Raw genomic sequence first — 16,588 nt, forward strand, 5'->3', positions numbered from 1 at the left:
TACCAAATTCAAAGTATGCAGACAAGCAACTGGAAACCTTGATAGTTTATTACTCTGGGGAGCAGTAAAGCTGATCGTTGCCTATTATGCATGTATTTTTATATAAAAATGCTTAAATACATCTTTGTACATGAAAGACATTGTCTGCCCCACTTAAAGCCTGAGCAGTGGCTATCCTGCACCCTGGTGAGGGGCAAGGCCCACTCCATAGCTATGGGGAAGTTCAGCAGCACTGAAATGTCAAGCCAGTCAGTGACACAGCAAAGTGTGGATGCTGCAGCTGATGCTCCTTCCCCTACACTGACAGCACATTCTGTCAGCCACACCAGCATCTGCCACATTATCGCTTAGGAGAAACTTCAGTGATAGGCAGCAGACATGAGTAGAAAGACCTCTAAATCCTTGCCTCTCTGCATTCTCAGTAGAAACCTAGATCTGAGCTCAGTTCAGCTTCTGAATTAAAATAAATCCTTTTATCCAAACAAAACACTTCTTCCGGACTTTTTGGCTCACATACAGATTAGTGTGGCTGTACCACAGCAAAGCTGCAAACACACCTTCAATTTCAGAAATCACTTTATGTTTTTATTTGGTTGAAGGGGGGTTTGGTTTTTTGTCTAAGCTATTACAAAGTCAGTATGCTGCTGTTTCCAGGCTACTTTTCCCAACATTACATCTGTCATTCCAGTTAACAAACACACATTTCCACTTACATTTCGCAGTCTTTGTTTTGGCCTGAAATCCAAAGGCATCTTGAGACACCATTTTCTGCAAAGTCATTTTGGCCAATGTTTCCTGAGATGTTCCTTTAACTGTGGGATTGTGGACAGCTGTTGTTTACAACGATGGCATCTGAGGGGCAGTTTGAGAAGTTCAGAGACATGATCTTTCACCATCACTTTTCCCTTGCTTCTTACCATCTCTATCACATCTGGGGGAAAAATAAAGAAATCAGAGGTACTGAGACCACATAGCGTCATGAAACATGTGACACTGCAAATCTTTGTGCGCTGCTTTGCATGCACAGCATGTCATTGCTGCATTCTAATTTAAACCAGCCACAAAATGTACTACTACCTACTGCTACTCTCCAGTATCTGAAATCAAATAAAACCTTTCACTTTCTGCAACAAAATGCATGGCTTACACATTTGTTTGGAAAAAAAGCCCAAAGCCAGAAGCTGCGAGTAAGATTACATGTTATGAAATACCTTTTCTAATATTACCTTCAGAGTTTAAGAAATAATCAGTAGTAAAAGAGTTCCAGTGCTTTTTGGTTTTCAGGGCCACAGAATCAAAATCCTGGCTGATTACATGCAAATGTAGCTGACTGGAAAAAAAATAGATATGAGAGAAGAATGTTAACACTTCAAGGTCTTTTGCAGTAGTATCAGTTGCAAACTGATGATTCAGCAGAGCTTTGTGGGTCAGTCTTGGCCCTCAGTCCCAGGACAGAAGAAACACAGTCTGTTCTGGAAACACCATCTCTTGCCGAGCATTTCACTTAAACAGTCAAGGTCACTAGCCTGCATATTCCATTGGCCCCTCACTACAGTCTATATTCCTACTAGTTTCCAGAAAGGCAGAGAGTAGTTTTAATAAACCAAAAGTTTAAACTTTATAGAGTAACTGAATGGGACTTGATCAGTGACCAAAAGCTCCACTCGAGAACCAGAGAACAACTTGGGAGCACTGACTGCAATATCTACAGGCATTTGGATGCTCTGGGATCTGGACTTACACACAAAACTCAAATCCTTGCTTGGTATCAGGCAGGACTTGACAGGCCCAAGAGTCAGTCTCTCATGCCACACCGGTGCCCTGGGATGGGGATGCCCTCGCGCTTGGCAGTGGGAGCTGGCTGGGGCTGGACCACAGGCATCCTGCAGCCCCAGCCCTCTGCCAGGGGAACCCAACAGGCATCTCCCACTGGACCCAAGACACTGTGTAGCCCATCGGCATCTATGCAGCAGTGTGCTGCACAGGACCTGGACACCAAGCTGTTTGTGGTGTTCAGGAGGATCAGCTGTTCTCTAGTGATGTCAAATCACCTCACAGATTGAGCCCCAAATCTGTGTAACTGGAAGAACAGGGTCTCCACCTGATGACTCCTGCAGGTCTTACCTCATACTGGGGATAGCATGGTAACCCAGTCTGAACTCCAGGCTCTCTCTGGCAGGGCACTGTTCGATCATTTTTTGCCCAACTGCATGCATATGTTCGAGGAGTTCAAGATGGTCCCTGGTGACTGACTTCAGGCTTGAAATGGGGTCCCATGGTAAGATAAGCCAATGGTAACGTGCTTTGGGATATTTATCCTTGATGACTACAGTCTTTTCATCTTTGTAAACCTTGCAAAAAAACAAGTAACTAGATTACTTTCTGATTGAAAGTTATCTGTATTATTCCTATAAGCACTGTATTTAGTGGTTTTTGAGATGCTATCCAAAGAGAACTTTTGCTGGAACTAAGTTGCTTCAGGATAAGTGCCCTCTTCCATAATATGCACTGTGGAGTAGTATTGCAGCATCCCTCTTCATATACTTTATACAAGGAAAAAGCTTTCTAGTCTTACATTTTATGTTTATATTTTGGGTCAAAAAAGCACTTTTTTGATAAGTGCTGTATGAAATTCCACTTCAGGGATGAAAATTAAACTTCACATTTAAAAAGTAAGAATTTCAGTAACTTTATCGTTCCCTATAGACAGACTCATTTGAAAGTGCTGGCAATTCCAGGACAATAAGCATCCAGTTCTACAACTGTATGCACTTCAACACTCCAGACTTCAATAAAAATAATAATAAATCAGTCAAGAAATAAGGCCTTCTGATAAGTTACCAGCTAAGTAAGCAACTGGCTCACAGGTTGGGCATAAAGAGTTATAGTGAGAGCAGTGACATCAGGCTGGTGACCTGTGACGAGTGGGGTTCCACAGGGTTCCATCTTAGGCCCTGTGCTCTTCAACATGTTCATAAATTACTTGGGTGCAGGACTTGAAGGAATACTAAGTAAGTTTGCTGATGACACTAAACTGGGAAAAGCTGTCAACTCCCTCCAGGTCAGAGAGACCCTGCAAAGAGACCTTGACAAATTCAGAGAGATGAGCAATCACCAACGGTATGAAGTTTAACAAGGGCAAGTGCTGGATTCTGCACCTGGGACTGATAAACCTGCTTATCTGCACAAGGTTAAAAGAAATTACCCAGGAAAATTCCTGTTGGCACAAAGAAACCAGGTGGAGGAGGAGCCAGGGGTCAGATCCTGTCCCCTGGCACAAAGGTATCAAAGTTAAGTTTGCTGGAAACCAGGAAACTGCACTATGCTTAGAAACAAGGCAGTGCTGACTACAGGAAAATAGGAACCTCCATGACTTGCTTCACGCCACAACCCCATTGTAGTTGGTTTCTCTGAGGAAACAAAGCAACTGCATGGCTCACCTGGCTCTTCCACCAACCTTTTTGAAATCTGTTGGCCAAATCTGATAGTATAGAGAGCTCAAAGATAATTAAGATAATGACACTCTGTAAAATCAGTAATCTGCAATCTGCAAAATCATTCCCAATTAATTTTATTACAGAAAGAGATGCAAATACAATTCAGCCCTCATGCAACACTCCACTGGTTAAAGTAAACTGAAGGAGTAATCAAGCTCATTTAGCTTTGCTAGACAGGAACTACTGTAAAGTACAAGTGTACAACCCTCACCTGCAATTTTGGATCTTGCATGGAGCTCTTTAGACCCTGACTCCAGTGTCCTAAATGTTCCTACAGCACAGAAGAAAAAAAATAAATTATAAGGCAATTAAGCATCCGATTAAATATTTTAAAGGATTCAGTTAGAAACATTCATTAGTATGTAACAGTAAAACAACAGCTGAATGACAGCTGAGTTATTTCCCCTCCATAAAATACCAACATACCTACTCCAACTGCCCCAAAAAGCTACATTTGAAAACTTTTAACAAGATACCGTGAAGCTGAAAAGTTAAATCTTTCAAATGTTGGAAATTTAACATCAGGGAGCTCTAATTCTGTTTGAATTTAATAATTTGCATGCACACATGCAAAGGGCATGCACAAGGCCCTCTGCTTCGGGGATCACAAGGGCCACAGGAAGTACAAAGATCCCCATTAACTGTCCTATCCCACACTGCTCTGCACAGAATAAAGTAGTTGTAGTGTGTGGCCCTACTCTTAGATGTACTGATTTTTTTGTATTGTGCAGTGGCTTGTAGAAGAAACAAAAAAGGCACGGGAAGATCAAGCCAACAATAGCAGCTCTCTTCACTCGGTTACTAAACACTTAATAGAAGGGCTGCCTCGAGTGCACCTCTTTCAAAACAGATGTTTTATGTGTTGAGATCACTTTACAAGCATTATCAATGATGACCCTCAGCATATTTGTATAGAGGAAGATGTTCAAACATTATTATAGTGCTGGCAGAGAAACAGCATGAATCATCTTATCTTCCTGCTCATTCCACAGATCTGGCCCCAGTGTAACTAGCCCAAATCCACAAATGAGGTAAGTGGTTAACCCACTGCAACCTGAGACCCATATTTTGTTCTGAGGGGTTTCATTTTTGTGCCTTCTCCTCCAGCAAATGCACTAGTTCCAAATCCATTAAGCAGTCTCTTATTTTGTCCGTGTTCAAATGATGCTGGCTGGTTACATTCATTAATGTAAACATGGTTTTACTGAAAGGAATGAACAAAGCAGGAGGGGAAAAAAACCCATGCAATTAAAAACAAACAAAACAAAAAAGTCTCAAGTTGTTCTATTCTCTGTGTGTTTGCTTTCAGACAACAAGAGCCAGAAACAGAGTTCATGTGGACTGTCCTTCTAGAAGAAACTGCAACAGAAACCAGAAACTAAATCCTCACTTGCTACAAGCAAGCTCCCTCACACACATCCAACCCTCAGCTCAGGTTAGAAGGGGTCCCAAGTAACTGTCTCAGGGCCTGGATGATGCCAGGAGCACAGTCCTTGCATCAGCACAGATCAGCTTACATGCTCTGTATGCTCTGAGGATCCGTGTTCACCAAAGACACCTCCCACCACTAGAATCCACAAAAGTAAAAGACCAAAGTCCTCATGGAGGAGACAACCCCAGAACAATCAGCACTATATAATCAGTACTAATACAATACATTTGCCTTTTTGCTTGAGGTTCCTTCATGTGGAGATACAATGGTAGTGCTTAGCTTGGGATTTGCAGAACTGCCTTGTGTATCCACCACCTCCATCTTCATTGTTTTTCTGGGCACAAGCTCTGCATCATCATCATTCTCGCAGGAGTCCTCATGTGGCATCTTGTGGGTTTCCGTTTTGTCTTTTGCTTCTGTAACAGTTTTCCCCGATTCTTCCGCAAATTGCACCGTGTAGGGGTAAAGATTATTCACAATATGCAAAACTTGGCCTGGCTTCATTTTCACCACTTCATCCTTGCCAATATTCATGAGATCAACACTACTTGGGTTGACCCCTATCTTTGGTAGACAGAAAAAGGAAAAAACAGTAGCAAATGATGATTTAAGTGGAATCGCCAACTTCTGCCCCGTTCTCCTGGAATACCACTCACCATCCTGGATAGCAAACGCATTTCGTATTCAGTGCCCCCCTGCCCACATCAACCCGCTTTAGAGGACCAGGGAAGTCCAGCTGTCTATGGCCAGTCTTACACTCACAGCTGTCAGCACACAGCCTCAGGGACGTGGTGTCACAGGGAGCCCGCAGGTCTTGCAAAGCTGACAACAGAGTTACAGCACAACTCGTGCCACACATCCCACAGCAGCAACTATTTCTGAGCACTGACAGTGGTTTTAACAAATTATTTTAGTCCAATCACACGTGGTGTGGGCAACCTGCAGTGACTGCTTCATAGATGGATTTCGCCCTATTGTGAGGGTGACCCTAGGAAAACTGGGACTCTTCAGAAAAATGCTTTTGGTTAATGTTTATGCCTGAAACAGGTGTTGGGAAACCAGCTCCCTCCTGTGACTGTTAAATTCTGTCACAAAGAATTTCTATAGCTTTGTCATGGCAGTACCTGCTTGCTTCACAAGACTAGTCCTGGGCCTCCTAAGTGTGAGGGAGTGGCCCTGCATCCATCCAGCTGGTAACATGAGTGCTTTCAGTGCTGTCTCACATCCATCCTATCCCTTCTCAGAAGTAACCACATCTTTGACTTTTATCAGCCATCAAAACAAAAACCTTCCACAACTGTGTGGTTCCACCAACACAAGAATTTCAATCTCAAATGAAGGGCTCCCTCAGCTTGAGAAGTTTAAGGCTCAGGAGGCAGATAAGCAAGTTTACGGGAAGGACTCCAAAATCTCCCAAATGCAGCACCTGGAAGAACTGATGGAGGATTCACAGTAGCATTCCCTGATGCTGCAAGTCTGTCTTTAGACTTGCACATATCTGGAAGGAATAGTGCAGTCTGTCACTGAGGTGCACAAAGAAAAAGATCACTTATGAGGACCACTTGCTGTGCTCTCCTTTGGTGATAAAACAGCTCCAGGTCCTTCAGATCCAGCGATCAGTGATCAGAATCATCAGCTGGAGCATTTGTGGAGTTAAGTACAACAATCATCCCAGTAAGTATTATAAATATTGTATATCCATGTATAAAGACATACCTGCTTAACTGTGACATATCCCTTGTTATAATCTGCTTTTAACTGAACTGGCAAAAGAGAAAGAACAAAATGTCACAAAACAGTGTAAATAAAAAAAACTCTGATGAACCCCCCCAGTGCAGAAAATACTCCTCTGTTTGAAGGTCTGCTTCCTTCTGAAGCTGACTGCTGTGAATGCATGCAAAGAGCACTTCTGCCTCATCTCCTCCCAGAACCACAGGTAAAACAGAACCAGCCCATACACTGAGCCACACCATGACCAGCAAAATTACTTCAGAAGAAAGTGGAATGTTTGGAGGTCTTCTACATGTTCTTACCAGCTCTCTGTGACAATAAGGCATGCAGCAGGACTGTGTCCAGAGGGACGAAAAATAAGGCAGGGAAGATGTGCCGTATTTTACAGATTACAAGTACTTTCATATATTCTCCAAAAGTATGTTATTTCATGTCTAGAATAACAAGTCACACCAAAAATCAGCTGGTGGAATACTAGGGAGAGGTGCCACTCACAAAGCAGGAGTGCAGGCAGTGGAACACAACTGTGGGCCTGGGAACTCATGCTGAGATTCAGTGCTTTAGTTTATGAAGGTGAACATCCTGTCATTGGGTGTCTCTGATTTTTCAGGACTCAAAGATCTCCCTAAGTGCTTACTGAAAAAGCTTGATGACTTCAAGAACCAGGCAACTCTATGGACCACACAGAGGAAGGAGGTAAGTTCGGTTGCTGCTGCATGTGGAAAGCAGGATTTGGGCTAAGCCACCTTACCTTGCTGCCGTGAACACTTCTTATCGGTTATCCCAGTCTCTGGGCCACGCCCAATTACCACTGCTTCCAAGTGTGGCAGTTTCACTCGCTGACTGCATTTCTCCTTCCCCACGAGCCAGCACACACGCATTGCTGTGCTACAGAGCAAAATAAACAGTGTGTTACCAACACACCACCTCCCTAGAGGCCATCTTCCCATGGAGCAGAGTCTAGGAATTTTGCTGCCAGCCCACCCATTAGCTGAGCCAGTTCTGCTAACTGGTTCATGTTTCTGAAATTCAAGGCAAAGCACGGCATTAACACTCACATAACCTAAGAGCAGGTTGCTGTTGAAAGGACAATGCTGTTTTCCTTCCTACATTACCATACGTTCTCAAAACCATGGATCATATATAGGAAAAATCAATTGGATTGAAGGTTCCATCCGACAGAAAAGCCTACCTACAAAGGAAGTGATTTGTTTCCCACTGAATCAGAGTTAATTCAAGAAACTAACTTAACCGCTAAAACAAAGAGAGCAGCAGAGAGGGGGGATAGCTTCATTCAGCAACAGTCAGCACATGGATCATGCTATGAAACCCTCAGGTTTACACTAATTTGACCCTGGAGAGCAAAGATCCCTCACCCTCCCCCTGCCCGGTGCTCGGCGCTGAGCGCTCCTCCTCTCAACTCTGTGGTGAGCCCACGCCGGCGGAAAGCAAGGCTCGGTCCCCAGTGCAGGACCGGCACTGTCACCACCCCCCCATCCCCACGGTCCCCATCCCCTTGGCAACTACAGGCCCCGTTTCCATGGCAACTCCGGGGCGCCCCCCCCGCCGCCCCCTTACCGCGCGCGCGGCGCTCGCGCCGCAGCCGGCGCAGCCAATCGCCTGCTGCAGCGCAGCTCCCACGTGACCAGGCGGCGGCTGCCGCCGCAGCCCGTGGCGCGGCGCAGGCGTACTGAGCCCGCGCTCTCAAGGGGTGGACGCTGGGGCCTGGCGCAGGCGCAGTGGCGCGGAGCGGGCTGGGCCGCCGACAGGCCTGTGCGGCGGCGAGGCCAGACCCTCGTAGGACGGGGGCGGGAAAAGGGCGCGAAGCGGTGCCGGGAGGGCGGAGGCAGGGCCAGCACTGCGTAGCCGGTGCCGCTCCGTGCCTTCGCTGAGGGGGGCGAGGCCCGGCCGGCGCGCAGGCGCGACGCGATGCGCACGCGGGGCAGGGCGGGAGTCACCGCCCGCGCGGGGCGGGGCGGGGCCCGCGCGCGCCGTGGGCGGCGAGAGCGGGCGCTGATTGGCCAGCCGCACTCCCCTCCTCAGCAGCCATTGGCGGGCCGCCCGCCCGGGCCCGGCGAGCGGCGGGGGCAGGACTTCCGGGGCGGGGCGGGGCGGGGCCGTGCGAAGAGCGGCGGGGCTGCGGGACCGGCCCGAACTTTCCAGAAGAGTCGGGAGCGGCGCCGCCAAGTGCGGGATCTCCGCCCGCAGCCCCGGCCGCCCCCCGCCGCCGCCACCATGGTGAAGGAGACCACCTACTACGACGTGCTGGGCGTGAAGCCCAACGCGTCCGCCGAGGAGCTGAAGAAGGCCTACCGCAAGCTCGCGCTCAAGTACCACCCGGACAAAAACCCCAATGAGGGCGAGAAGGTCGGGGCGGGGCGGGACCGGGCGGAGGGAGCGGGGCGGGGGTCCCGCCGGGGGGGCCCGCAGATGTCCGAGTGCCCGTGTTTCTCGCGCAGTTCAAGCAGATCTCCCAAGCCTACGAGGTGCTGTCGGACCCGAAGAAGAGGGAGCTGTATGACAAAGGAGGCGAGCAGGCCATCAAGGAGGGCGGCTCCGGGGGCGGCTTCGGGTCCCCCATGGATATATTCGATATGTTCTTCGGCGGCGGAGGGAGGATGCAGAGAGAGAGGCGAGGTAAGGTGCCGGCTCTCCGACACTTTCTCAGGGTGCCCGCGGTGGTAGACAGGATCAGAGTCTCCCATAAGAGTACCCTGTATGTAGGAATTGAAAGAGAGTTAAAGGGAAGTGACACGCTTAATCTCAAAATCGAAGAAAACTGTGGTCCCTTAATGCCTGAGACTACAGGGGAGAGAGGACATTTGTTTCCTACGGTGGTAGTTTTGTTTGCCGTTCATTGTCCCCTGTTAATCGCTAACCAGGTGTCATTGTGTTTGGACATCTTTAACCCGAGTGTAAGCCCAGCAGTCAATAGGCTGAATAGGAAATATAAGGGTAACATAGCTTAACATGATTTGTTAGCCATGCTACTGTAAGTATAGCGCCTAAATGTGAATTTCATGTTTAATTGCAAGCAACTGCATCTAAGTAAGGTATCAGAATCAAGTTCAATCTGTGAAACCTTTTGTTTTCTTGCGCTGTTCAGTGGAGTTAAGTTGAAGCTGCAGTAAAATGCTGTTCAGCAGTTAAGCTCCAGATTAATTACACTGGGAAAAATTCTAAACTGGTTAAGAGCAGTGCTGACCCCATCGCCTCTTGGTGCAGATCTGGTGACAAAGGGAAGAAAAAAGAATTTGTATGAAAGTGTTATAGTGTTGTAGCAAAATACTCCTAGTAAGCCAGAGCTAAACTAAGCCTGCAGCAGCTAAAGTTCTAAGGAATTCCTGAGTTCAAAAATGTAATTGCTTAATTCTGTTTCCAGAAAGGCCCCTGGTGAGAGGAAAAAGTGCTGGAGCGCAGATTCCAGACAATGTCTCCCACTTCCTTATAGGACACATGTTCAGTGACCTTGTTAAAACTGAGTCCTTCATTATATAAGTTAAATGGCTGAGATTCTGTATATTTTGTTTCTGTTACTGTTTTTACTTTCACAGAAAGTCTCTTCTAAGGGCAAAGCCATTAGAATTGTTACCTAATTTGAAATCAGATGGGAAGGGACTATTGACTAATGCCAGCAAAACAAGACAGAGTTTTACTGAAACAAAATGTTAAAGCCCGAAGACTGTGTCCTGACTTGAGCATGGAGACATAGGAAGTTGGAGATCAAGCTTACAGACTTAAATATCTGTTTTCTTTTGCAGGTAAAAACGTGGTCCACCAGCTGTCAGTAAGTTTAGAAGATATGTACAATGGTGCGATGAGGAAACTTGCACTGCAGAAAAACGTTATCTGTGACAAATGTGAAGGTAACTGTGAAACTGAAACTAAACATAAGTTGCTTTTTAAGTTACTGGTGTGGTTTTTTTCTGGCAGCACATAACAGTCTGTCTTCAAATTTCATTCTCAGGTCGTGGTGGCAAGAAAGGGGCAGTAGAATGCTGCCCTAATTGCAGGGGATCAGGCATGCAGATCAGAATTCACCAGATCGGGCCAGGAATGGTGCAGCAAATCCAGTCTGTGTGCATGGAGTGTCAGGGGCACGGAGAGCGTATCAGCCCCAAGGACCGGTGTAAGAGCTGCAATGGCAGGAAAATTGTTAGAGAGAAGAAGATCCTAGAAGTGCACATTGACAAAGGTGAGGTGTCTTACTAAGATGAAGTATTGAACTTGGATGTACTCACTGACTTTGCAGCTCTAAAACAGAAGCTTTAGAAAATACATGCTGTTTATTTGGTGAGTAACACTGCTGAATACACATACAGTAAAGTTGCCTGTTGCTGCCTTTTTTGAAGTGGGAGACTTGTTTCTAGGGAAGGTTGACTACTTCTATGTTCCTTTCTAAAACCTGTGCACAGAACTAAAAATGAATTTTAGAACCTGTATTATTCTAAGAGATGAATTATTTTTGAGCTCACTGTAAGCACAGTTCATGGTCAGGAAGCCTAATCAGGTTTCACTGCCTGTAGGGAAACCCCGCAGACTCCGATCACTTCTGCTGTGTTTCAGTGTGAAGGGGAACCAGGTCTGCTACAGTAACAGGGCGCTGAGACAGTGCTAAGCCTCTTGTGCTTAGAGTGCTGCTGGCTGCACAACCTGACAGTGCTGCTCAGTGTAGGTACTCCCTGCTTGGCAAAATGCAGCTCCACATACAAACCCTCACAGTGGTGGGTGAACGTGACAGTATTGGACGGCAAATGCATTTCTGTATAGGGGGCTGCTCAAAAGCTGGTGGGAAAAGTCTCTGGAGTAGTCCAGCTTGTAAGACAGAGCAAGCTTACAACACATGGCTTCTACAGGCTTGCTCTTGATTACCAGCTGCAACTGTTGTATGTGTAAGCGTAGCTTGTGCAATACTGAATTTGTTTTTGATGAGGAAAATCCTACAATAATAGTAAATATGAGGACTAAGAGGGATATAATACTGATGTTTTGAAGAGGAAAATCTCTGACAAGAGTGTCTTTTTCTTTCTAGAAAAATCAGCTTATTTAGCATTAGGAAGCTAGAAGTTTTGGTAGACACACTTTTTTGTGGGTGAAAGGAGTGTCTGACACGAGGATTACAGTCCACTAGAAGTGCTTCTTCAACTTGGCAGGCACTGAGATGATGTTTCATAAGGAGATGTGCCACATATTTCTAAAACTGAAGTAGCTCTCAAAATGGAGTTGGTACGCAGCGTTGCAGTTTTCTTCTTAGTACTTGTGTGTATAATGAAAATTTTATGGTATTCCCCTTAAAGAGTTTTATCTTGGTGGCTGTTTTGATAGTACAATTAAGCTTAGTGACCTTCAGCCATAATATTGATTCAGATTAGCAACACTAAGGTTGGACACGTGAGTGGATTAAAAACAAAAAGAATTCTTCAAGGGAAGATCCTGATGTTCTTGTTTAAAGATCAAGAGATTTCTTGATACCAGCTTGCATCTATAAAAGTATTTCTTGTTGGTGCTTTTCACTTAAAAATAAGGAAAATGTTTATTTGTTTTCTGCAATAGGAATGAAGGATGGTCAGAAAATAACATTCCATGGTGAAGGGGACCAAGAGCCAGGTCTGGAGCCAGGGGATATTATTATTGTATTGGATCAAAAAGACCACTCTGTATTTACAAGGTAAAAACTCTTGAATCCTCTTGTGTTAACTTCTGGTGCCTACTGGAGTGTCAGTGGATACGATCATGTGACTGGAACTCACTGAGTTTGTTTGGGCGGCCAGGGGAGCACCAAGGTGCAGGAATTCTGGTGCAAATAGTCTCAGCCACTTGTGTTCTAGTAGCATGAGAGAATTGTTTGTGAGCTTTGGCAGAGTAAGGGGATAGTAGGCAAACAGAATCAGTTATAGTAATTAAGACTTTACAGGTCTTTAATTTTAAGAACTCTTAAAATACTGAGATTTTATGTGATAGATTTGAATATTTGTGACTCTTTCCTTGGTCACTTTGGGACAGCATTCTATTACTTAGCTCAGAAAATTACCATTTACTATAGGCAGCTGTTTATTGTCCACTTGGCCTCAAGGCATGGAAAACTTTGGAGTGTGTTCACATTTGTTTGGGGATCTTACTTATGACAAACTCGCTCAGTATAGCCTGCACCCTTCTGATCAAAGGTGGTTTCCCTCAATTCATTTCCTGCCTGAGTGCTGTGGGCAGGGTAGTTGGTCCTGCCTGTTTTTTATTGTGAATGCAGAAGTGGCTCAAGCAGCACTGACCACATCTCAGCTATTTCACGTTACCAGACAGTCCTGCTCAGTGTTGCACACCTCGCTCTTTCAAGTTACTGTTTGTGGAATTGGTCTGTGCAGTGCATTTTGGCCCAGTTAAAAGCACTGCTGATAATCTTGCAGAATTGTGTTGTACTTGATGTCGTGCTGCTTCTGTTTAGAGCAGTTAAAAGGGAATCAGTCGATTATTTGTTTCAACACCAACCACTGACCTGGTAAATAGGAGCAGTGACCCAAAAGTTCTTGGGAAACCTGCGGCTGGTCTGCCTGACTATTTTGCATGGTGCTGAGCTCTTGAAGCTGGTGCCAGAATTCTATGCCAAAGAACACTGAGCTCACAGATTAAGAATCAGTTCTGTTTGCTTTGGATAAGCTTACTCAGCTGATTTTTCTTAACTTCCAGTGAAACCAGACACTGAATCAGATATACCAAACTGTTCTCATGGTTTCCTGGGTCTTGAAGTCAGAATTCCGCCAGATTATTTTTGTCCATCTTTCTGCCCACTGCCTTCAGTTCTAGTGTCCTTAGATAACCCTTGATATTACTGGTTTTGTGGGGTTATGCTAAGGTCATGCTCTCCCGCAAGTGGGATGTTCCTCTTCTCCTGTCAAGAATCTAAAATTAGCTTTTCATGCAAGTCTACTTCCAGAGACCTTTCAAAAACAGGGTAAGTGCTATAAGTTGTTTGAATAGGCTGGATGATTTTGTAGCTTCTGAACATGTAAACATCACTGGCACTGCCATACTGAAGCCACAATAGGCAGTAGTTAAAGGAATTCACACGATCCGTTCCAGTTATTTCTTGGTGCTTCCTAAAAGGTACTTGCATCATTACCCAGGGGCCATCACCATTTCAAACTTCCCTAGTAACAGATCTTCAACAGTGAGTGTAACATATTAACATAGAGCAAGGCGGTGCACTTAAGAAAATGAAGGTAGGGATTAATTGTTGCAAGGTTTATGTGGCTGAGAGATCATTTTTTTCTTAGAATTGGAAAGGAGCAGTGGAGTGAAACTGGATGCAAGTGAGCCTTGCTATATGTATTTCTTTTCAGTAAACACTTCTACACTTTAGTTAGCTTGATGTAATCAGTAATGGCTCTCAGTGTGGGTATCATTCCTGTAATTATTGGCTTGAAATGCTACATCAGTATTTGGTATTCTTTATTTAAGTACCTGAGCTTCTGTTAACATTACAGCTTATTGTCATTTCCAGGTTAAATATTGAGATTGGGTATGATCCTTTTACTGTTTCTGCCTCTCTGTGACTGTTGTTTGATTGGTTCTGCCTTAGACGAGATGAAGATCTTCTTCTGGCTATGGATATTCAACTGGTGGAAGCACTCTGTGGCTTTCAAAAGCCTATCACAACGTTGGATAACAGAACTATCATTATTACCTCCCATCCTGGTAAGAGTTGCTTTACTTTCTGTTGGAAGTCCTAGCACAAGGTGAATGTAAGCTGGAACAGAAACATCCAGCTTTGATGTACAAGGGATGTATGCTGGTATCGAGCTCTTTTCCCTAGTCTTTGCAGTACAAATCTTGAAATAAAAAGGGAGTTTTGGAAAGCAGTCAGCAGTAACTTTTTCTTTGCATGACATAGTAACAGACCTTACCTCATGGACATACTTGTATCCTGAGGATACCTCATGAGAATTGAAGGGCGTGGGTCTCTGAAAACCACTTTTTCGGCCTTGATGGAACAAGTGATGGAACACTTAATAAATTTGTAAGTATGTTTCCTTTGGGAAGCATAACAAGGTTACAGGATTTAATTTAGTATCAACCTCCTTTCCTACTCAGATATTACAGGCAGTAAGTCCCTGTTAGACTACTACGTAGTGGTGTAGGCGCCTAACCACAGTATAGAAACCTACATAAATATTAAAGGGACTTAAAACTAAAGCTACTTCTGTTGCCTGCATGTATCTCTTCCCTTTTTTTTTTGTGATCTTTTTGTTTTGCTTTGTTTTTAGGCCAGGTAGTTGAGCATGGGGCTATTAAGTGTGTGTTGAATGAAGGTATGCCAATTTATCGCAGACCATACGAAAAAGGACGTCTGATCATAGAATTCAGGGTAAGTGGGTCAACTCACTTCCATGGCATAGTTCAGGACTGAATATCTATCCAAAATTTAACCTCTAAGCATTACCTCAGTCAAGAAGAGATACCAGTAAACAGATGTTCTGTTTTGGTATTTGTTTTTTACAATGAGTGAGAACATGTAATCCATCAAACAGAATTACAGTTTAGAACAAAGAGAGAACTTCCTGCACACTCTATGCTGAAAGTACCAGAGGAATTTCTTCAGTGACCTTGTGAATTTCCTTTTGTTTCACATATTCTTTAGGAAGGATGGATGAGTAACTTCAACTTCTGTGCTGGAGCAGAAGAGTAGGCTGGAAAATGATGATTTCTTCGCTGGGGAGAAGCTAATGCTGAGAGCTGTAGCAGCAGACTCTGTCTGCTATGGCTTAGAAGATATTTAACCATATCTGTAATGTTAACATTTTGTGTTTATATATACAAATATATAGTTTTATATGTTATTATATGTGTTTTATACTTTGTTTCTAGGCTGATTCCAGAGGCAGCCTGAGGCAGAAGAAATGTATTGGTTGAGTTGCCAGAGTTAGAAACTAACTTCATGCAGGCATTAAAAAATAGCTTAGTGATGTTGTTAATTTCTTTAAGCTCTAGATTTAAGTAATCTGTGATGATAAAGCTGACTTTGGCAGATGTTTGACCTGTATGTAGGAGCGATGGTAAAAGACCAGTTCAGACAGACTTGAGTAACCCCAGTTCTTGATGATTTCAGGTCAACTTCCCAGAGAGTGGCTTCCTCTCTTCAGATAAGCTGTCTTTACTCGAAAAACTGCTACCTACAAGGCAGGAAATAGAAGAAACCGAGGACATGGAACAGGTGGATTTAGTGGACTTTGATCCATCTCAAAAGAGAAAACACCACTATAATGGAGAAGTGTATGAAGATGATGAGCATCAGCCTAAAGGTGGTGTTCAATGCCAGACATCATAAATGGGCCAGTGAATAACTTGTGATGCTTGTTTTGTATGCAGTAGTGGATGAGTGAAGGACTACAGACAGTTCGCCCTCACCTCCTGCTATATGTTGTTCTATCCAGCCATAGTTATTTCTAAAAGCATAAAGGAATAAACTAAATAATTAAACTGACTTTGCAATTTGTATAAAGCTCCAGGATGCAAGCTCCAATGAAGTTGATTGCACTTCATCCCTGACTCTTGGTCCAGAAAACTCCCTTACCTGCTTGTCTTTTCTTCCAAACCTTGTAATTCCTGTATGTGTGCAATTGCCCAGGCTTAAACTTTAAGATTCTGTGGTGTGCTTTTTAGGAATTTTAGATCTTATACTCTGTGAATAAAGTATGCACAAGTACATGGTAAGATGTAGTTAAGTTTTGTACCAATTAGGATAACAATGTTTTGGGCTTATACTGTTGTTTGTTAAACGGGCACTGGCTCTAATGCAACCATGTGATCCGTGAAGCTGACGTGGATGTGGTCAGTCTCCACAGGCCCATTGAAACCATGTGATCCACAAGCTCTCCGAAGCTATTGCGCTTAAGGTCAGATAGTCCCTTCCCGTGCCAGCACTAGTCATGACCCC

At 44.4% G+C, this 16,588-nt stretch overlaps 2 protein-coding genes across 5 annotated transcripts; one reads left to right on the top strand and one right to left on the bottom strand.

Moving 5' to 3' along the window:
- Positions 1-558: 558 nt before the first annotated feature.
- Positions 559-8,145, bottom strand: APTX (aprataxin). Of its 3 annotated transcripts, XM_027709301.1 has the most exons (8): positions 8,037-8,145; positions 7,412-7,548; positions 6,646-6,692; positions 5,155-5,493; positions 3,709-3,768; positions 2,125-2,351; positions 1,227-1,330; positions 559-931 (listed from the first exon to the last, which is right to left on the bottom strand). In XM_027709301.1, the coding sequence occupies exons 2-8, from the start codon at positions 7,539-7,541 to the stop codon at positions 777-779; spliced, it is 1,062 nt and encodes a 353-aa protein (XP_027565102.1). In that variant the 5' UTR covers positions 7,542-7,548; positions 8,037-8,145; the 3' UTR covers positions 559-776. The 3 variants fall into 3 exon arrangements, with proteins under 3 accessions (XP_027565102.1, XP_027565101.1, XP_027565100.1); XM_027709300.1 differs by lacking the exon at positions 8,037-8,145 and having other exon boundaries at positions 7,412-7,997; XM_027709299.1 differs by lacking the exon at positions 8,037-8,145 and having other exon boundaries at positions 5,161-5,493; positions 7,412-7,647.
- A 648-nt stretch (positions 8,146-8,793) lies between these two features.
- DNAJA1 (DnaJ heat shock protein family (Hsp40) member A1) lies at positions 8,794-16,358 on the top strand. 2 transcript variants are annotated; one of them, XM_027709285.1, is made up of 8 exons: positions 8,794-9,027; positions 9,120-9,297; positions 10,422-10,526; positions 10,628-10,855; positions 12,214-12,328; positions 14,234-14,349; positions 14,919-15,019; positions 15,761-16,358. In XM_027709285.1, the coding sequence occupies exons 1-8, from the start codon at positions 8,896-8,898 to the stop codon at positions 15,977-15,979; spliced, it is 1,194 nt and encodes a 397-aa protein (XP_027565086.1). In that variant the 5' UTR covers positions 8,794-8,895; the 3' UTR covers positions 15,980-16,358. The 2 variants fall into 2 exon arrangements, with proteins under 2 accessions (XP_027565086.1, XP_027565087.1); XM_027709286.1 differs by lacking the exon at positions 15,761-16,358 and adding an exon at positions 15,293-15,754 and having other exon boundaries at positions 8,801-9,027.
- The last annotated feature ends 230 nt before the right edge of the window (positions 16,359-16,588 follow it).

Source organism: Neopelma chrysocephalum, unplaced genomic scaffold (genome assembly GCF_003984885.1).
Source record: "Neopelma chrysocephalum unplaced genomic scaffold, ASM398488v2 Primary Assembly neopelma1_96737, whole genome shotgun sequence".
Lineage (NCBI taxonomy): Eukaryota > Metazoa > Chordata > Aves > Passeriformes > Pipridae > Neopelma > Neopelma chrysocephalum.

Excerpts from the sequence above, each read along its gene's own strand:
- APTX (XM_027709300.1), bottom strand. The coding sequence starts at position 7,610 with ATGGGAAGATGGCCTCTAGGGAGGTGGTGTGTTGGTAACACACTGTTT. Across the intron at positions 6,693-7,411 it reads GAAGTGTTCACGGCAGCAAG|TTCAGTTAAAAGCAGATTAT; the intron begins GTAAGGTGGCTT and ends CTCTTTTGCCAG. Across the intron at positions 932-1,226 it reads TTATTTCTTAAACTCTGAAG|ATGTGATAGAGATGGTAAGA; the intron begins GTAATATTAGAA and ends TTTTTCCCCCAG.
- DNAJA1 (XM_027709285.1), top strand. The coding sequence starts at position 8,896 with ATGGTGAAGGAGACCACCTACTACGACGTGCTGGGCGTGAAGCCCAAC. Across the intron at positions 9,298-10,421 it reads GATGCAGAGAGAGAGGCGAG|GTAAAAACGTGGTCCACCAG; the intron begins GTAAGGTGCCGG and ends TTTCTTTTGCAG. Across the intron at positions 12,329-14,233 it reads GACCACTCTGTATTTACAAG|ACGAGATGAAGATCTTCTTC; the intron begins GTAAAAACTCTT and ends GTTCTGCCTTAG.